The sequence below is a fragment of the Dipodomys spectabilis genome, unplaced genomic scaffold (genome assembly GCF_019054845.1).
Source record: "Dipodomys spectabilis isolate Male_0828 unplaced genomic scaffold, ASM1905484v1 ptg000322l, whole genome shotgun sequence".
NCBI lineage: Eukaryota > Metazoa > Chordata > Mammalia > Rodentia > Heteromyidae > Dipodomys > Dipodomys spectabilis.
In genome coordinates, this window is record NW_024870999.1 from 307,810 (window position 1) to 329,138 (window position 21,329).

Consider the following 21,329-nt stretch of genomic DNA (forward strand, 5'->3'; position numbering starts at 1 on the left):
CACACACACACACACACACACACACACACGGTTTAAAGCAAAACAGCAAAAGGATGAACATTTAAAAAAAAAAAAACTTACTTCCAGTGAGCAAGGCCCAGGCCTTGCACAGGTGTTGGGAAGGGGCTGGTGACAGGTGTTGGGGAGGGGCTGGTAGCCTACCAGCATCTGAGAAAGATCAACTTATTCCCAACAAGCTAATCACATCTGGGATGCCTTTTCAAGTTTGCTAGACGTGGGTACTGTGTAATCTCACAGCAGAAATCAGAGAAAAATGGAAGCAAAGCAAAAGAGAGACAATGAGAGGCTGGACACCCGGAATGCTGCCTCCTCAATTTCCTTCCTGAAAAGTGCTCACCTAACACTGTGCCAGCCTGACAATATGGGCCCTTTATCTCCCACCCACTAGGTGTCTTTAGTCCAAGTTCAGGCCACCCAGAAGTTGTGGTACATCAGGGGATGGAGTGCAATGCTATAGTCAGTAGGAAAGGGCTGGAGGGATAAAAGTAGGACAGGACCTGTCCCCAAGGAGCTGATGGCTACATGGAGAAGCCACTGGACATGGTAATGGGGCCATGTGCTACTGCAGATAATAAAGGAATGATTGCGGATGAGATCAGAAGGTCAGTCCAAGCAAGATGGCTGCTTACAGCAAGAAAAGTAGAAAGAGCAATACCAGCCCTCTCTAATATAATAAAAAAAAGGGAAATGGGACATTTCTTCCTGTGAGCCCACACAGATACAGCCATTGCTGAAGCCCCAGAAACAACTTTGAAAGTATGAAGAAGGCTTAGTGGGGAAGGGGGCACTTCCCAGGGGAGCACAAGGCTGGAACTTAAGGGCCTGGGCAGCTAAAGGGGAAAATTGGGTATTTAAAACAATCCCAAAGCCAAGCCAGTTTTCCCCAAGATAAGGCCAGGGAGGTGAGCACTACTTGTCCCCAAACTTTCATCTAACCCTGAACCCTGCTGCCTGGCTCTGAGATAAGTGATATTCATTCTGCTTTCATTTACATTCAATATTTGTTCATTATAAATGTTGCATTAATTTTGACCCTTTAAAGATGGAATGTTAGAATAGTGTTATCTTATAGTCATTATAGTCTTATAGTCATCTTATCTTGGTGAATGACATTTTTGGTGCTCCCTTAAAGTTTGTACCCAAACCCTCTGGGGGCCTGGGCAAGACAAGCAACCCCTCCCAGTGGGAGCAGAATCAGGAGAGTTAGCTTAGACCCAAGTTCTGGGAACAGACACCAGCCTATGGAGATGGCTCACTTCCTAAGTGGCTGTGAAGGCAGCACTCAGGGACAGCTCTGTCTCAGCCTGAACTGAAGTTATTCATTGTAGACACATGTACACAGGCATGTGCACACCATGGTTTCTCTCTTGCCATGGGGGAAAGCACCAGATCTTCATTCTATACACCCACTTATCATTGTCTCTAGCAACCTCTCTGCTTTGCCAATCCAAGACACCACCACCCTTCCCCCAGGGGGCCTGAAATGGCTTCCATGGGCAGGATCTCTTATCTAGACTATAGCACCAGTGTGGCAGGCAATTGTGAGACTCAGGGTTCCGGCACAATTACTGCTTGCACTGTGTGGGCCTTTTGACATGGAGTGGTTGTTTTTCTCCTAACATCATTAGCTCTGCTAGAAGCTCACCGGTGGGATGTTTATGCTGACCTAGTAATTTCACACAGAGAAAGAGAGAAGTCAGAGAAAAACATGCCCGAAGTGATTGAATCCTGCCCACTGACTCAGTCTTTCCACCATTTTGCTTGGTTCCCAGCATGGGAGAGGTGTGCACATTCTCTCCCACTGCTTCACAACAAATGTCCTAGCACCCATCTCTGTCCTCGCTCACTGCTAGAGTTGGCTTGGAGGATGTCTAGAACTTTCTGTTGGGAATATGGACTTTCCTCTGTTCCTTAGCAGGACCCCCTGGTAAGTGCTTCCTGCAAGCAGGAAGCCCAAACACTTCTGGCCTTTTGTGAAGTCTGTCAAATGCTGCCTCAGAATCAGGCAGTGGGTTCTTTCTACTATGATCCCAGGCTCCTGAGCACCCCCAGCTGGAGCTCTGAGTGCCCCCAGTGCCTCTCTCCCATGGAAGTTGTTCCCCAGACTTCACGGCAGTCTAATAACCAGGTTATAAGTCCTGTATGGGAAGCAGGGACCCCAGCCACATTATTCTTAAAGCGTTTATGCATAAAGTCAGAATCTGAGGTGCAAGCCCTTGCAAATGTCTAACAACTGAGTGTTAGGGACACACAAACAGACGTTACCAGAATGCCTCATGAGGCAGAGCTACCTTCTCCTTCTTGGCGGCCTCCATCCTGGCTCTGTGATCCAGCATCTGCGCAGCCGCCAGCCCCGGTGAGCTGGGTCTCAGCGTTACCTACCACGTTTCCTGGCTTCTCCCTGGCAGAGGTCACAGCCAGTGCTAGGCCACTGGGAGAATGTAGTCCACCTCAAGCTGATTTGGGGTTTGCAATTCAGTCACAGTTTCCTTCTTTTCATTGTTCTTTTCCAGACCTTTCCCCACCTAGGCCTTATCAGATAGGGTATTCTCTAATGAGAGCCATGATCCCAGAATAGCATTCTCAGTGCTGGTTGACTTTCTCTCCAGCTGTGCTGAGCAGTTAGGGCTCGTTGTCCTCTAGACACATTCAGCAGAGAAGGTCTCACTCTTCAGTGGCTTGAGGATGACTTCTGACTATGGGTGACTGTCCCTCACGTCCCAGCCAGCTTCCCTGGGTCAGTCACATTCGATGCTTCCTGTTCTGGCCCGGTGTAGAGCAGGGACTCTCCTGCCAGGGCCTCTGTGCTCCTGAGAGGGCCTGTGGTTGCCATAGTGACCATCCTGTCATTAGAGCTACCATGCAGAAAACTGGAACTGATGGCCAAAGGCCTCCATCCCCATCACCCTGGTGACTGTTTCGTCACCTTGTCACCACAGTGACCGCCGACCTGGTAAGAGGTTGCCACCTGTTCCCAGGCCAGTGTCTCAGGATCTCCCCAGGTGCAAAGGCCTCCATGTCTGGGAATCAGAGAAGCAGCAGCCACCTTGCTTACCAGCACTGACATGTGTGTTGGGGCAACCACAAACTTCTTGCTGCCTTCCCTGCCTAGTCCTGAAACCTGAACCAGAAAAATGGGCCTGGCCCAGCTGAGCTCACCAGTACCAGAGCAGAGGCCCATAGGAACTGTGTATTGCCATGCTTGGAATCCTCAGACAAGGACGCACCCCCACACTTCCCCTTGTCAGTCCATGCAGTGGAAGACTTGGTAGAAGGAGCAGAGGCCAGAGTGTGGGAACAGCCTCCCGTTCACTCAACAATCTGGAATACAATGCAAGGCTTCTGGCCTAGGATTCAGAGTTCCTGTGTGGATTCCATACTTAGAGCAATTCTCAGTTAGAGCTGGCTGTTTCTCAAGCACTCAATGTCCCTAATGGTTAAAGTATTGGATGGCATTGGTACAGATCAAGGAGGGCTCAAGAAAAGCCCTAACTCACTGCCTTTCTGAGGCCCAGCGGAGGAAGTAAGGAGGGTGACAGTAAGATTTCTCCAGATGGATGTTCTGTGTCTAAAAATCAAACTCCCATTAATAGTCATGGGGACAGTTTGAGTTTTTCACTATTACTAAGAAGACTACAACAGAAATATGTTGTGAAAAAAAGCTGTCTTTTCTACCAAAGTGGGTCAAAGGGATTCCTTGTGAGACATCCTGTTATAAGGGCATTAAGTTTTAGTTACTTCCTGTTCCTGTCAAGACATCCTCTTACAAGCTCATTAAGTTTTAGTTACATCCTATTTCTGTCAATTAAGTCATGTTCTGGGGAAAAAAGTTTTTGCCCTCTTTTAAAGAAGCCAGTCTCCAGCAGATTGTGAACCTGAGCTCAGCCAATGTGAGCAAAGGATGGGGGCATTAGAGACAAGTAAGGGAGAAGCCCAGCTGCTCTGTGTGCTAGCTTGCTAGGATTTTGGTTAATGGTGCACTCTTCTGCACCAAAGTAAGTTTTGCCTTACTGAGACTGTTTTTGTCTTCAGTCGTGACTCTGGGGTTGCTTGGAGTGTATTTTTATAACAACATCCACCTGTGAACAAACATGTTCATTTTCTCAATGGTTCCTAGATGCTGAATTGCTAGTTCAAATGTTGTAGACATTTGACATTTTGGCAGATAGGACTACATTGCCTTCACAAATGGCTTTACCAATTTCCTTTCTCCCTCCCTCACTTCATTCCTCCTTCTCTTTTTCTCTCTCTCTCCCTCACCCTCTCTTTCTCCCTCCCTTCTCTTTCTTTCTTTTTCTCAAGGCTAGCAGTCTAACCTTTTGAGCCACAGCTCCATTTCCAGCTTTTTAGTGGCTAATTGGAGATAAGTCTCAAGGACTTTCCTGTGCAGGCTAGGTTGGAACCACAATCCTCAGATCTCAGCCTCTTGAGCTGAGGATTATAGGTGTGGGCCATAAGCATCTGGCTGCTTGCTTGGCTTTTTTACTCAAAGCTGGTGCTCTACTACTTTAGCCACAGCTTCAGTTCTAGCTTTTTGCTGGCTAACTGGAGATAAGAGTCTTTCAGATTTGTTATCTTGGGCAAGCTTTGAACCCTGAACTTCAGATATCAGCCTCCTGAGTAGCTAAAATTATAGGTATGAGACACGGACGCCTAGTTTAAGTCTATGTATAATTATTTTGGGGCTTTATGTTTTGTTAAGGAAAGCATTTTCCAACCCCAAAATGTAAACATTGTTAAAATGTTTTTCACATTTCCTTTTAAAAATTAAAAGAAATTTAATATAATTCTTCACTCTGCCATCTTGGAGCCTGTGGAGGAGTGCTGGGAACGGAGTTCTAAAAGACAAAATTTCTGGAAGGCTGTGGTGCAAGGCTATCAGTGGGGTCCCTGGAACCAAAGGGAGCACACAGCACTACTTAAAACTGAAGATGTTGGGCTGGGAAGTTGGCTCAGTGGTAGAGTGCTTGCCTTACATGCATGAGGCCCTGGGTTCGATTCCTCAGCACCACATAAGCAGAAAAACCCAGAAGTGGCGCGGTGGCTCAAGTGGTAGAGCACTAGCCTTGAGCTGAAGAGCTGAGGGACAGCGCCCAGGCCCAAAGTTCAGCCCCATGAAAAAAACAAAACAAAACAAAAAACTGAAGGTGGTTATGTCTTAGGTGATACCAGTTTCTACTTGGGCAAGATAAGTGCTTATGTACACTGAGCAAAAAACAATACAGTGATTCCTGGTGGCAAACTGAACAAAACCAAAGTAATCTGGGGAAAGGTAACTCATGGAAATAGTGGCATGGTTGTGCCAAATTCTAAAGCAGCCTTACTGCTAAGGCTATTGGACACAGAATCTATGTGATGCTGTACCCCTCCAAAATTTAAGCTTATAAAAAAGTTTGTGCTCTTGAGAACAACAACAACAAAGAAATTTAAAATATAATGCTCAACCTTTAAGTCTTTCTGGGACTGTTTATGTTTGGTGTGCCCATCCCCTAGCCATTCTGAGGGTGTACCTCAAGTCCTCACCATTCTTCAAGATTCACTGGTCTGCTCTCACAGACTTGCGGATGGGAAGATTTGCATACGGTGTGAGACAGGACCCTACAGGACAAAGTATTGATTGGCTGAGGCCTGGATCAGTGGCCAATCATAGCAGTGGGAATGTCCTTCAGTTGGCTCTGGTCTAAGCCATCACATGGTGGCAGAGCAGCTTGGCCCAGTGGCATCTATGCCCTGAGGTGTAGTTTCCTTGTAGAATTATTTTTCTCCTTGACTATTACCATTGTTTGTTAGGTGTGTTTGGTGTACCCACCATTCTGAGGGCACAGCTCATTTACTTGCCCTTCCTTCATCTTTCTTTCTGTTCTCAGGTAGTGCTTGGACTCACTTGAGGATGTGAGAGGTACACAAGGACACCGTACACAGGCTGTCCTGCCTGCTCCCTTTTTATCTTCTCTGCAGACTTTCTTCCATTTTCTGTTAGGGAAACCTCACAGTCATCAAGTATTGACAGGACAAGCCAGCTGCCTAAATTATCATGTATCGCAATTCTAAGTTCCTGACCTTTGTCCAGCTCAGCTACCTTTCCAGCTGGAGAGGATGTCTTTGGGACAACCATATCTTCTGCCATACTAATTCCCAAAGCCTTTACCTGGTTCACCTGCTTCTGTCTTCCTCTGATCCTCCTTTTCTCTGACATAGCTGGCAATAGACCTCAAATGTTTGACAGGCCAGCCATGTCTGCCTTCCCTGTGACCCAAAGAGCCCAGCAAGAGCTGGGACACCTCAGTGAGGGAGCAGGGGAATGAGCAGTATTTCTGGGGATTGGGTGTGCTGAGGACTCAGGGTGATGGCATCAAATTTGTGCACTAGGAAGGGGGGGGGTAGCTCTGTAGTAGACTACTTGTTTTTCCCTTATTAGCATGCCTGGGTTTCATTTCCCAGTACTACATGGTTTGCCTCTTTGAACGCTCCCTTATCATATGAGCTGCAGAGGCTATTACATTTGGAGTGAAAAGGTTCAGCTACCTGGTCTTGGCTGACTGTCAAAGGGCTGAGAGAACAGGGTCCCAGGCATGGGGACTTCCCACTTGAACTAGGCTTCCTGGGAGTTTGCTCCTTGAACAACTTTTATCCAGTGCCCTGGAGGTTCTGTTGTGCACCTGGAGCAGTCATGTCCTGTAAGCTGGACAAAGCTGTATGTCTCAGCATTGCCCAGAACCTGTGGTCATGGACACTATTACTCCAGTCCTGTCTGCAGAAGGACTCCCCATACACCTAGGGCCCACCAACTCAAGGAGGATCATGGACTCAAGAACTGTGCCACCCCACAACTATGTATGCTGCATTCATCACCTCAGTACGTTGTCCTTCACTCATGACTAACAGCTAGTTGCTATTACTTTTCTCTTTTTTTGTGTGTGCTTATACTGGAGCTTGAGAACTCAAACTCAGGGCCTGGCACTCTGTCTCAGCTTTTTCCATTTACTGCCTGCATTCTACTACTTGAACCATGCCTCCAGTTCTAGCTTTTTGCTGGTTCACTGGAAATAAGAATCTTGAAGTCTGGCGCTGGTGGCTCACAATTGTAATCCTAGCTACTCAGAAGGCTGAGATCTGAGGATTGCAGTTCAAAGCCAGCTGGGGCAGGAAAGTCTGTGAGACTCTTATCTCCAATTAACCACCAGAAAAACCGGAAGTAGTGCTATGGCTCAAGTGGCAGAGTGCTTGCCTTGAACTGAAGAGCTGAGAGACAGCACTGAGGCCCAGAGATCAAGCCCCATGACTGCCAGAAAAAAAAAAAAAAAGAATTTTGAAGGTTTATCTGAAGATCTATCTGCCTGGGCTGGCTTTGAATTGTGATTCTCAGATCCTAGCCTCCGGAGTAGCTAGGATTATAGGCATGAGCCACTGACACCTGACTTGCTCACTTTTGTTTGTGGTGTTGCAGTACCCAATTCAAGTTGGGTGATAGCTTGGACAATAGAATGGAAGACAAGTCTTGCTTTACAATAAGATGAATGAACTTGAGAAATCTGCAATCTCATGACACAGTGATGCTTCCTAAGGACCACAGATGTTGAACAAGAGGGGTGAGAAGTGGGAAGAGCTGCCAGGAGAGGAGCCAGGCTGCAAATGAGTTCGTTAAGCATTTTAGCGTTTACATTTTATTTATTTATTTGCCAGTCCTGGGGCTTGAATTCAGCCCCTCGGCACTGTCCCTGCGCCTCTTTTGGTCAAGTCTAGTACCCATCATTTGAGCCACACAATCACTTCTGTTTGTGTGGTACTGAAAAATCGAACCCAGGGCTTCATGCATGCTAGGCAAGCACTCTACCAATAAGCCACATTCCCAGCCCTAGAGTTCACATTTGAAACCCAAATCTTACTCTCTTACTAACATTTTCTTAAAATGAATCTATTTCTATGCATGTAAACTAGTAACAAGATTTTCCTGCTTTTGTGAAGATAGCACATGGAAAAGTGCAGGAAACCTCAAAACAGTTATTACCAGTCAAGTAGATATGTTTAAATCTATTCTACCCAAGCATTGTCCTCTGAACAACGAAGGGTTCTAAGGCGTTTTCTTAGAAATGTCTCTAGCCCCGCTCCCTGTAGGGCCACTGTGTCAGCTCAAGGCAGATGGGGCCATATTACAATCTTGGCTTGTAAGACTGTGTGTCCACATGTTGGGTGGCTGGAGCTTGCCACTGCCAGCAGCAGTTCCTGCTGTAAACCGGGAGGACCCGTGGAACAGTCCTGTGAACCTCTGCAATTGGAAATACCCAGCCAAGTAGGTTGCAGAGAACGGTGCTGATGGGATGGCATAAACCCTGAGTTAGGGGCCTAACAGGTCTAGGCGCCACTGACCAAGAGGTTGCATTGGCTGTTTTCAAGGAACGGCAAGGGAAAAGCACAGGGTTCAAGAAAGAGTGGGGGAACCGGCGAACAACAGAACAGCAGAAACGCAGCGGAGCGTGGCCGGGTTCCCCCAGGCGCTGGGAACCGGGCGGGGCTCGCAAGTAGGGGTCCCGCCCCTCACTGCAACGTACTTCCGGTCTCCCTACATCCGGGCGTGACACGCGTACAATCTCCCCAGCCCTGCGCCGGGCGGGAGTGGCAACACCTGATCGGAACCGGAAGTGGACCTCGAGGCAGGAGGGAGGAGCGGGCCCGGCCCAGTCCCGGCGGCCGGGTGGTCTGGTGGCTTCGGGGGACGGTAGCGACGGTTCTGAGTGGCGCGGCCCCCGGCTCTCTGCGAGCCGGCCTCGCGGCTGACCGGACCAGCGGCTCGAGGGCGTGGCGCCATGAAGCTGTACAGCCTCAGCGTCTTCTATAAAGGCGAGCCCAAGGTGGTTCTGCTCAAAGCCGCCTACGACGTGTCTTCCTTCAGCTTCTTCCAGAGGTCTAGGTGAGCGGGCGGGGGCGTGGCGGGCCGGGGGCCGGCGAGGGCCTGGGGCGTGGGGGTCGGCCAGGCCGGGGCGGAGCGGCCGGGCCGGCGAGGGTCCGGAGTGGGAGAGGGTCGGTGGGACGGGCCGGGGGCCGGCGAGGCCAGGGAGGGGGGTCGGCGAAGCCGGGGCAGGGTCCGGCGAGGCCAGGGCGGGGCTGGCCGAGGGGTGGGCGGGGGAGGGGCGTCGGTCTGGACGGGCGGGGGAGGGGCGAGCGGGGGCGTGGCCGCGCGCGGCTGGCTGGGGTCGGCGGCCCGCAGGACAGGACAGGCTCTGGGGTCTCTGGAGATCTTCCCACTGTGGAAGCTGGCGGAGGCTTCCTCCTCTGTGAGGGAGCAGTACATCGGAGGCACCAGCCCAGCCATTCCTGTGCGTATGGCTTTCGTCCCGTGTTTTTCTAACTCCCCTTCTAGGAAGATTAGAAGGGGATTTTGAAATAATGCAGATTCCCGAGGTTCACGCCCCAATGTTCTAAACTGGTAGGTCGAGTCACAGAAATGGATATATTAAACCAGCATCTCGCACCCAGGGATTCAGACCAGAGAGCGCTTGTACTGTGTCGTGAGAGCCAGCTTTGCTTCATGAGATTTCCCCAACGACTCTGTATGAGAGAGGTGAAGTCACTGAAACTCCATATTGTAGGCTCAAACCTAGATTGCAGGCTTTGTATAGAAAAAGGCTGCCTATCCAGTAAAAGATTGGGAAGGAGGCGTAGGGTCTGTAGCGTTTACAAAGCCAGTAATTGCTTGAAAACTGCGGGAAGATAAGTGTTAGAAGCACCACTCCTGGATCCAGCCCATTCATGGTAGGGGGTAGAGTGAGTCTTGCACAAAAGGGCAAGACCGTTGTCAGTTGCCTTGAAATCAAGTGTCAATATGACACTTGGATTCTGTTTTTGTTACTTTAGTGCAACATTCTTTTGATGGGACTGGGGTTTGAACTCAGGGCCTCATGACTTGCTAGGCTGGTCCCTACAACTTAGCCACACCTCCAGCTTGTTTTGTACATGATGAGAGTGCTTTATGAGGCCTTGCTGGCTGTGTCTAAAACTGTTTTTGTTTTGTTTTAGTCAGTCATAGGACTTTTACTGTGGGCCTGGATGCTGTTTCTGAGCTTGTTGTTGGCTCTAGGCTAACCCTCTACCACTTTGGGCCACAGCATCACTTCCAGTTTTCCGGTGATTAATTGGAGATAAGATTCTCACAAGCCCAGTGCCAAACACCTGTAATCCTAGCTACTCAGGAGGCTGAGATCTGAGGATTGCAGTTCAAGGCCAGCCAAGGCTGAAAAAAGTCCATACAACTCTCCAATAAACCACTCAGAAAGCCAGAAATGGTGCTGTGGCTCAAGTGATAGAGTGCTAGCCTTGAGCTGAAGAGCTGAGGGACATCTTTTAGGCCCAGAGTTCAAGCCCCATGACCGACCAAAAAAAAAAAGATAAAATGAGTCTCACAGGCTTTCTTCCATGGGCTGGCTTTTAGTTGCCATCCTCATATCAGCCTCCTGAGTATCTAGTATTATAGGCGTAAGCCTCTAGCACCCACCTTAAACAAAAAACAAAAAGTGTTGAAGCTGTTTTTTTTTTAAATTAAGTAAACATAAAATATTTGTCATCTTACCCATTTTGAAGTATAATGCTCACTAGTAATTGCATCCATAATGTGTATTTGTTAGTATTTCCCATCTTCATGTAGTATTTACATCTTCATGTAAAACTGAAATGTATCCATTAAATTCCAACTTCCTGTTCCTTAATTTCCCTAGTCTTTAGCAATCAGCATTCTTTGTTTTCAATTTTTAGCTATTCAAAGGATCTTATATAAATGGAATCACATATTTGTCTTTTTGTGTTTGGCTTCTTTCACTTAGCATAAGTTCATCCATGTTTCCTGTGTTAGAATTTCTTTTTTTTTTTTTGAGAATTTCCTTTTTAAAGCTGAATAATGTATAGTCTTATATATGCATTTTGCTTACCATTCATCTGCCTTTGGATACTTGAGTTGCTTCCACATTTTGCCTTTTATGGAAAATGCTGCTAGACTATGGCTAAATAGATATGACCTGCTTAAGTTTTCTGATGTGTTTATCCAGCAGAAGAATTATTGCATCATCTTTTGAAGTTCTTGATAATGACGTTTACTGTGTTCTCTGCTCCCTTGTTGCTTTTCTCTGATGGGACTTTTGGTCCCAACTTGGCTCTTATTCTTTTTTCTTTTTCCTTTCTGTTTAGATTGAAGATTCTCAGAGATTTCATTGTAGGATTTGTACCTTGCTTCTTTGGTATATCCACACTAGTCTTAGATGACTTGATGAGGACAACACTGAAGGGACCTCTTTGCTAATATCTCTTAAAATAGTACTTGTTCTGGCTGAGCCCATTTTCTCATGAGTCCTAATTGCTTCCATCTTTCATGGTCCATGATTACCAGACTGAAGGACTGGCCTCTCCCCTCTCTTGCCCAATCTTTTTGTGTATTTAAAGATGGAATATGAAGGATTGACCCCCCACCCTATTACCTAGGTATGTATGGATGTGCTTGACACAGGCCGCACAATCTAACCTGAGCCTGGGTGTAAACATTCCATTGTGGGCTTAGCCTGTAAGGCTCTGAGGCCAGGAAAGGGTTAAAAAAGGTTGGAAGAGGTTGAAAGAACTAGACCCTGTGTAGGTGGAACCTTCTAGGCAAGACAGATGTAGAGCTGTTTGAACATTTAATAAAGCTTGAGACCTTGAATAAGGGAATACTTACCCTATTCTCTGCAGATACCTACTTTATACTAAACTCAAGTAACTCCTGTCTCCTCACTGAGACTCCATAAACCCCCTGACTCAAATCCTCTACCCCACCTTAGCTCAGCCTTCAAGCCCAAGGGAAGGCTGGGTTCCTCTGAGTTCCTCAATAAACAGTCCTAGCTTGTTGAGAATGGAGTCTGGCTTTTTTCCTTTTCTTTTTTCTTCCATTTTCCTAACACAAGACCTCAAGCTTAAAACTTGTAAGTAATTTCCTAGCTTTTTTTTTTTTAAGCCCTATAAGATAGGCTCTCAGATTAATATAATTGTTCCATTGTCTTTGGTCTTACTCTTAAGCACCATCACTTTTTTAGTTTAATAGCAAAGGCTTCCTTGTTTTTGTTTTCATGGAGGCAGGGAAGTACTGTTAATGAATCCAAGGTCTAAAGCTTAGTAGGTAAGCAAGCTACCATGGATCTACACTGCCATGTATTAACTAGCTAGACTCCCATGTATTAACTAATTTAACTATCACACCAATTCTGATTTTACTAATAAGGCAGTGCACAGTAATTTGCTTGACATCCAGTAAGAACTGTGATCCCCAGGGGTCAGGTCTTCAGACTGTATGGCTCTGCAAGCATCCTGCTTGGATTCCCACTTGTTCTGTTGGCTTTGGCCGTGCCCTCAGAGACCCCTTCATAGTACCTAGTCTTCTGGCTTAACCATCTTCTGTGACAGATCCCTTTAGCTAGATCTCCATTTTGGGCCTATGAAAAACCTTTTCCCTCTCAGTCTTGGTCTGAACTCTTTCCCACTTCCCTTATCTTGGTTTAGCCATTTCCTTCATTTCTTCGAGAATGCCTAGGGCTCCAGCAGTCCTGAGGTAGCACTTATTGGGAAGGTGAGTGGCATTGCCAGGGCAATCCAGTGGCTACAGCAGGAGTTGGTTTTGTATCTTCCTAGCAATTAACTATGGCCTGAAGAAAATTCCCCAGAAGTGGGTTGTTTTGATAAATTAGGTGGCAAACAGATGAGACTTAAATGGTGAGTTTTGCTTTTGTATTTGCATCTATTTACAGAGTATTTGTTGTTTGTTACTATGGTTGAAGGAAAGGGAATGTAAGTGGCAATGTATGTTTGACTTAGAAGTTCAGAGGTTAACATATCATATTGGGGACAAAGTGATAGGAAGAAAGTAATAAGTAAATGTGTGCTTCTTAGTGTGCAGGAATTCATGACCTTCACAAGTCAACTGATTGTGGAGCGCTCAGCAAAAGGCAGCAGAGCTTCTGTCAAAGAACAAGGTAAGAGGACTCAATACTTTCTAAGTGGGTGCTAGCTTAGCTGCCACTCCTCAGGCAACACACAGCTCTCTAAGTGCCACAGAGAGAGCTGCTGAGCTCTACTTCTGATAATATGTTTTCTCTTGCCTCCTTTTCTCCATGTTGAACTTTAAACTTGCTGGATAAAGCTACCTCTAAAGCTTAAGCTCACTTAAGGTTAGGGTCTAATTCTCTACTGAATCTTAACTAAGAGGCTGAGAAGTAAGGGTCTGATTCTCTTGGAGCAGTAAACCCTTTAACCCTCTAGATCTGCATGCCTCTCAAAAAGCATTTTCTCAGGGTGGGAGGAGGAAATTGAGAGAGAGCAAAGGAAGGGGTGACATTGCCCCAAAAGAATTCATAGCCAGGCACCGGTGGCTCATGCCTATAATCCTAGCTACTCAGAAGGCTGAGATCTGAGGACTGTGCATGGTTCAAAACCAGTGTGGATGGGAAAGTCCGTGAGACTCTTTCCCCCCTCCCCTCAAATTCATTTATTACAGTTCTTGTTATCCCTGAAGGTACAAAAATATGGAACGCTTCACAAATTTGCGTGTCATCCTTGTGCAGGGATCATGTCCATGAGACTCTCCAATTAACCACCAGAAAACCAGAAGTGGCGTTGTGGCTCAAGTGGTAGAGTGATTGCCTTGAACTGAAGAGCTGAGGGACAGTGCCCAGGCCCAGAGTTCAAGCCCCATGACTGACCAAAAAAAAAAAAAAATGAATTCATTACCTGACTTATAAAACAGTGACCTCTCTGTATATCACCTAAATAATTAAAATTTTACATTAAAAAACTTTCCTGCTAGTAATTTTTTTCCTGGGGAGGGTTACTGGAGATTGACTCACAACCTTGCATCTGCTAGACAGGCCATCTACCACTTGAGTAATGCTTCCGATGGTTATTTTCAATGTAGGGTCTGACTTTATGGCCTAGCTGGCTTGGGCTTCAGTTCTTCTACTTGTGCTCCCTTGCATCACTGTATCCAGCCATTGTGTTTTCCTGGGTGGCTACCTCACCCAGCCATTGGTTAAGATGGAGTCTCTTTTTTTTTTTTTTTGGCCAGGAGTCTTTTTTAGACTAATTTCCCTGTCTCTGCCTCCCAAATAGCTATGATTTAAAAGTTCTGAACTGCCTGGCTAGCTAGTAATCTTGAGGTCATACTGTATTCTGTGCTCCTTAGGTATTTGTTGTTGTTTTGACTAAGAATCTGGAAAGTCATTCTTTTATCTCTCATAATTCAGAGTTCATGTAAGTTTTCAGGCAGAAACAAAAGCCACCTTACCCATGCATGCACTAACTTCATGTTATTTGATATGGAGTTACTGAAGTGATGATAGAAATATCAGTTATGCCATGAGCAGTATTGAATACATATTCTTCCCGTGGGATTCCTGTTCTGAGAATATCACAGAAGTAAAATCTAGTTATAGACATTTCAGTGTTCTTTCTCAGACTGTCTTCTCTTCCTAACTTTATTACTTAAAAACAATTGCTGAAACACTGACCAGCTTCTCAGTTTCTGTGGAATATGTGCACTTAGACCTGTGTTTGGGAACATATATAAAATCAGGTGCTAATTCATCATGTGGCTTCATTCTGGCAAATTGTTCTTACTGATCTCTGTCCTTTTCTGATAGCAACAGCTTATAATCTTGTCAGCTTTTGTTTTCCTATTGTTTAGCATTGGAATTTTCTGGGTCAGATCCTTAAGGACAAGAAGGTTCTTATTCATAAGTTGTGATTATTAATGTTTCTCTGCTTCTTGGGGTATGGTGAACTGTGTCATTTCTCAATTCTTTCAAAGTGATAGAAATGAGCAATCCTGTGGATTGTGACTTTTGCAGAATCAGTACCAGTGCATTCACGCTGGAATCTCAGCAGCAGTGACAAATATTATTCTAGACCCAGTTTTCCCCCCAACACATACCACAGACTAGAGCAGGTCCAACTGTGTTACCATAATAAGGGAGAGTGAGGCCTTGAGAGGTAATTTCCTGCTTTGGGCCACTCTGAAAAGGTTTCTTAAGAAAATAAAGGCTGCTTGTTTTGTGTGGCATTCCCTCAGTTGGGAGCAGCACAAGAGCTTTAGTGATCTGTGAATCGCCAAGACACAAATAGTCCTGACCTGACCTAAGCTTGAGGAAATGACCAGGAAATGTTCCTAGGGATATATTTCCTGGGATTTGTTTTCTTACTCCTTGTAGCTCATTTTGGCTTTGTACATGAAGCCTCTGGGCACTTACAGATCTTAAGAGAGTGTGGGCCACTCTCCACAGATTTCACCCAAGCAGTTGAATGCCAGAGTAGCTTCAGATAGCTTCATTTGACTCAGCAGGAGTCAGTATTGTAGTGCTTTGATTTGGGGGATTAAAAATAGTGTGAAGCCCTCATTTCATTGTCCACATGTATAATCTCTTGTCTCCCTAGAGTATCTATGCCATGTCTACGTTCGAAATGACAGTCTTGCAGGTGTGGTCATTGCTGACAGTGAATACCCCTCTAGAGTGGCCTTTACATTACTGGAGAAGGTAAGTGTGGTTTACCTAAGCAGGAATAGGGTGATGAGTCTGGACCATAATGTGGATAGTGCCTTAGGCACAAGGGATGATTGGCCAAAAAGCTTCATGTTTTCAGGCATTGCCCCTTGCTCCAAATCAGAATACAGTTTGACATCCCTGACAGGTTCCCTCACATGACGCATGTCCAGGTCCTGTCTTGTGGAACAGGCCAGCTGTGCCTTGTATCCTCACAGCTGTTGTCCTCCTCCCCAGACTTCTGTGGATCATCCTGCATCCACTCCATGTTTCTCCTACAATTACAGTGGTGCCCTCCCTTGATGTAGGTCAGTTGCTCCATGGAGCTCAGCACCTGGGCATTTTATTTCTTTGTATGGTGTTAATTATACACTTGAAGATGGGTGCTTCATGCTGTTCCCTCATAGCACTAAAACATGCCCAAGCACATGAAACATGATGATTGCTTAACTTCAGAGAACCTCATTCACTTTTGAAGAATATCTTAGAAAAATAAGAGGGCCAGTGCCGTGTCTTCTGTAATTCTGTCATTTTCAATGCAAATAACTTTATTCTCCAGATGAGGTTCTTTACCTTTTTTTTTTCAGGACTGGATTTGAACTCAGGGCCTTGGACTATGTGTTTGGTCTTTCCTACACTGGTTATTTCTGAGATAAGATCTTGCTTTGTGCCTAGGACCATGTCTGAACTTTGGTCCTCCTATTTTGCATTTACTGTAGTAGCTAGGATGACAGACACATCTCACCCATACCCAGCTTCTCCCATGGAAATAGACTCTTGCAATTTTTTTTTTTTTTTTTGCCTAAAACTTTGATCCTCTTAGTTTCAGCCATCCAGGTTACTAGGATTATTATAGGCATGAGCCACCATATTCAGCTGTATTTCACTTTTGATACCTCAACTATTTAGGTTATGTTTTAATGATAAATACTTGGAAAGAGGAACTTTAACTTCGATGGATCCCTTGCAGTTAAATGTCCTTCCTGGGCTCTGGTGCCTCATTTTGGCTGCTAAAGAGGCTGTAGAACAGGGTGGGAGACTTCCTGAGGATACTTTGTCTTGCAGGTATTAGATGAATTCTCCAAGCAGGTCGACAGGATAGACTGGCCAGTAGGATCTCCTGCCACAATCCAGTACACAGCCCTGGATGCTCACCTTAGTAGATACCAGGTAGGTTTAGAGAAACCATGTGGCCCCAAATCCTCATGATCCTGAAAGGGCCATCCATGGTGATCACTCAGGTCTGATAACTTCTGTTGCCAGTATTTTCTCTTGAGTCTTCTGTTTGAAGAACACAGACAGTCACATTCAGATGTGACTATAGCTTGGGAATCCAATCTATAGGTGGGCTCTTTGTTTCTCTTCTCTGTGTTAAACAAGCTGTCTTTTTGCTGTGAAAATTAAGCTTCCTTGTTTGAGTTTGTCTCTAGGTAGCCAGTGCAGTCCTAACTTTGTTCTTATTTTGGTTCTTTTTCCTAGAACCCTCGAGAAGCTGACCCCATGACTAAAGTGCAAGCTGAACTAGATGAGACCAAAATCATTTTGGTAAGTAGGAAGATGGAGAGCTAAACCAAAAATGAGGAGCAGAAGGCTATGCACTGCCCCGTGTGTGCTGAGTCAGTCCTTGTTTTCATGGCATCCATGTCACTTCTCTACCTTTGTCAGACTGTCCCTTCTCCTTCCTGTATGTATCCTGGTTCACAGCACCAATTGTTTAGAGGGGCCCAAACTGGGAGCCAGTGTGGCCATTGTACCTCCTCCCTTTGTAGCATTCTGGCCAAAGGAAGCACACTATACTCTCCAATGGCACCCGTGTTCTACAACAAGGGCCTGTTTTAGATGAGATTGAATCTGCATTTGTATCAGAATCACCCTTAACAATTCATTCTTCTGTACACCTGTGGAATGTGAGCAGCTTTCTATTTTCTTTACCTTAAACTGGTTCCCTCACTTCCTGAATTCCATAAGTCAGTAGCCATAGATCTGTCACTTCTATATAAAATCCTTCCCTAGCTCTCAAATCTGCTGCAAGATTAAGAGACACATGTTGGCTTTGTCTTCTTTTACATCCATTTTCTGCTCTGCTTCTAGGCAAGCAGTCTCTGCTCAAGTCTTCCTGAATGGCACTGTGTTGGCACAGCTTGTATACTCATCTCTCTGACCAGCATATAAGCACCAGAGGCCATCCTTCCATTCCTGCATTCTTTACAACTTTTAGCTTATGTTGGTATTCAGCAGATGATGAATAAATGATTGGATATGAAGCCTAGAAGAAAACCTAGTATTGCTAGAAAATTTTGCTGTCAACACTGGCAGAGTTTTAACAAGCATCAGCATCTCCTGGGCTGGGGCTTATTAGTCAGGAGGAGCTTGAGGACCTGCATTTTATAAAATCAGCCCAGGCCTAGCATTCAGGAGGCTAAGGCAGGAAGATCATAAGTTTGAAGCTGGCTGGGCTACATAGAAAGCCTCAAATAAATGGCAGCCCAGGAGACTTCAGATGTAGATCTTTGACCATATTCTAAATAATGCAGATTTGGAATAAATGGTGTGAAAAATTTGAAGCATCTCTGTCTTGGACCTGTTGGATTTTCTGATTACTGAGATGATATTTCTCAATATTTTCAACCCAAGTCCTGTATCTCTTCCTTGTGCTACTTGAGTTTGAGTCTGTGCAAACCACAGAACTTGGGGATGCCTACCCTCTCCAGTGAAGATGAGCTATGTTCACCCAGCCTTGTGCCAACTACAGTTGTAAAATCTGGGTTATTAATGTTTAACTTGAATCTAGCCAACTTTTTTGTTACTTTTGTTACTAAGGCTCAAACCTGGTGCCTAGACCATGTTGGGCAAGCTTTCTGTCATTTACTATATTTCTTGTTCTCCAGCTAACATTTTGTCATAAATCAAATTGCCCATGTATAAGGATAAAGAACCTTATTGCTAATTCCATGCCTGGTTCCATTCCCCATTTGTAGACAACATCTAGCGATGGCTGCCTGAAAGAAAAGTGAGCTGCTGCTTCCTTAGTGGCCCTGATAACAAGACCACTGGCTCTTCTGAGGCCTTCCATCGCTATATTCCTTCAAACATGGGCTAGTGTTACCGTTTCTTAAATTTAGAGCTTGTAGCCCCTTTAGGAAAGTAGAGCTTGTTCTGTCAAGGTACTGTCAGGAACAGAAAACACTGTATATATGAATCAGAAATAGAATACTTTGTAGAAAACACACCATGTGTAATTCTGATTTTGTGGGAGTCTTATTTTAGAATGACAAAAGGAAAATAGATGAAATGTAATAATTTCATTTAACTGAGGATATCCAAATACTGTCTTTTCAACATGCAATCACTAACAAGGTGTTTGCTTGGCAGTGCAGTATGTTCACACTTAGAGCACAGCTCAGTTTGGACTTGTCTCATCTCAAGTCCTCTCTGTGTTTCCTGGACCAGCCAGCATAGCTTTCCCATTGTGGTAGTTAACCACAGACTGGGTAACTCAGAACAACAGAAGTATATGCTCACAATTTGGAGGCCAAATGTTGGAGATCAAGGTATGGGAAGGACTTGTTCTCTCCCAAAGCTGTGAGGGAGAGAAAGTGGTCTGGCCTCTCCACTCCCGGTGGCTCTAGCAATCCTTACTGTTCCTTGGTTTGGGGGTGAATTACTCCAGGTTCTCACATAGTTTTCTCCTCTGTGCACATCAGTGTGTCTGTTTCCTCTCGGAAGGATACCAATCATTGCATTAGGGCCCACCCTAATCCATGTTAGCTAGTGATATCTGCAAAGATCCTCTTTCCAATTAACGTGACTCTTAGAGGTTCCATAGTCCATCCCATTGCAGCCATCTAGTGCCCAGTATGGCTTTTTTTCATAGAGACCCCTCCCTGTGTAAGTGTATGCACTTACACAAGTATAAACATGCATGAGCTTTCTTAGCTTACCCAAGTCTGTTGGGGTCTATGTGTATGCATGCATGCATGTGGGTATGTGTGTGCTTCCAAACGCCACGGGACTAGAACATTCCTTGACTAGAACATTCACTGTTCTGGGACCCAGTTCCCATGGTTGGTGGCATCTGTTGGAGTGGAACTTGGGAGAGTGGGCACTGAACTCTTCCACAAGGGGCTCTTGTGAAGTCAGTTACTGAATAGCACAAAGAGTTCTTTTCTCTTTGTTGTCCAGCACAACACCATGGAGTCTTTGTTAGAGCGAGGAGAGAAGCTCGATGACTTGGTGTCCAAATCAGAAGTACTGGGAACGCAGTCTAAAGCCTTCTATAAAACGGTGAGTAGTTGCCACTGACCCTCACAGCTTGTTTCTATTGGCACCCTTCACTGGGAACGAATCATCTTCAGTTTACTTTGCCAGAGTGGATTTGGATTCCACTCCCCAGTCCTTGCAGTTAGTGGCAGGTTCACTTAGTCTCTCTTTGCTCTGCTCTGTGACTATACCTGGCTGATTTTGGAGTCAATAACCACCCCCCCCCCCCCACCACCCCCTGTTGGTTCCAGTTCTGATCACCAGGGTTTGCCCTTTATCTCTGCTGGCTGAAAAATTAGGCATAAGTCTTTAAGATGCTCACCCCTTTGAAGAGGTCCGGAATCCTCTAGTGCATTCCCTTTAGCTGAACTCTGTTGCATTGGCAGGGTGGTTCCAGCTGACTGCCTGTTTCTCTCCAGGCAGTGCTTATATATCCCAGTGTGGATGGCGGCTTTTGGCCTGTCTATGTATGTACATTTACTTTGTGTTGCACAGTGTTGGGAATGGCCAGGTGGTGTTAGGAGGACATCCTGAGACCAGAAGCAAGAGTAAAGATGTAACAGCTATTTTGTTCCCACAAAAGATGTGAGCGGAGAGTTTGTGTTTCACTGGAAGAACTTCATCCAGGAAATAACACTTCTTCCCCCAGGAAGGATCACAGCAGAACATTGCTCAGATGTTCAGTCAGTCCAGATTGCATTATTGGTTCTTTGCTTGTTACAGCAGGACTTATCCACTCTTTGATAGCATTAATCAAGTGGGAATAAGGATGCCAGACTGGCAATAGAAGTTCTGTGATGGGATCTACTGGTAGGCAACCTCCTTCAGACTCTTGAGAGGCTGGTCCCCGTCTCTTTTCCTTCCCTTTCTCCTGGTACTAGTTTCTCTGTCCAGCTGCCTCTGGTGGACCTCTGCCTCCCACACCTGCCCAAGCTGAGACACACCCACCACCCTCCAACCCCCTTCAACTACTCTTTGTTTCCTTCAAGGCCCGGAAACAAAACTCATGCTGTGCAATCATGTGATGCAGCCCAGAATGGCCTGCACTGATCGTCACTGTCACTCTCATCAGAACTGCAGCCCCCGGAGAAGAAGAAATGCTCTGAAAGACCTGGAGCAGGACAGACTGGCCATTTTTATTTTAAAGTCCCAAGAGGAACTGATAGGTGGTAGAAGGGTGGGGCATGCTCAAGTTCATATGTCTGGTTGTGACTTTTGGGAAGAATTTGAAGCCTGAAAAGGTGTATTTTGAGGGAAATGAAAACATAAACTCTGAGTGGCTCCTGTAGATGCTGAAGGGCTTGTTCTCTGCCAGCTCCCAAGGCTATGGGAGGGAGTTCAGGGGCAGTTCTTTCTTGATCCTTGGTGCATCTTGAGATTTCATTTGTGCATTAACTATATTAACAACAGTGGGGGGGTGGGAGGGGACACTGGTGACAGGGTTAGGGTGGGCAGAGTTTGAATCTTGTATGTGTCACTGTGGGGGATCGGGCAGTCCACCACAGT

At 45.7% G+C, this 21,329-nt stretch overlaps 1 protein-coding gene and 2 pseudogenes across 1 annotated transcript; 2 read left to right on the forward strand and 1 right to left on the reverse strand.

Moving 5' to 3' along the window:
* The first annotated feature begins 543 nt into the window (after nt 1-543).
* LOC122128074 lies at nt 544-5,400 on the forward strand (annotated as a pseudogene).
* A 3,263-nt stretch (nt 5,401-8,663) lies between these two features.
* On the forward strand, nt 8,664-21,099 carry Ykt6 (YKT6 v-SNARE homolog). The gene is made up of 7 exons (XM_042702400.1): nt 8,664-8,929; nt 12,922-13,004; nt 15,457-15,557; nt 16,629-16,733; nt 17,043-17,108; nt 19,746-19,847; nt 20,813-21,099. The coding sequence occupies exons 1-7, from the start codon at nt 8,826-8,828 to the stop codon at nt 20,846-20,848; spliced, it is 597 nt and encodes a 198-aa protein (XP_042558334.1). The 5' UTR covers nt 8,664-8,825; the 3' UTR covers nt 20,849-21,099.
* Nucleotides 13,548-13,822, reverse strand: LOC122128095 (annotated as a pseudogene).
* Nucleotides 21,100-21,329: the final 230 nt, after the last annotated feature.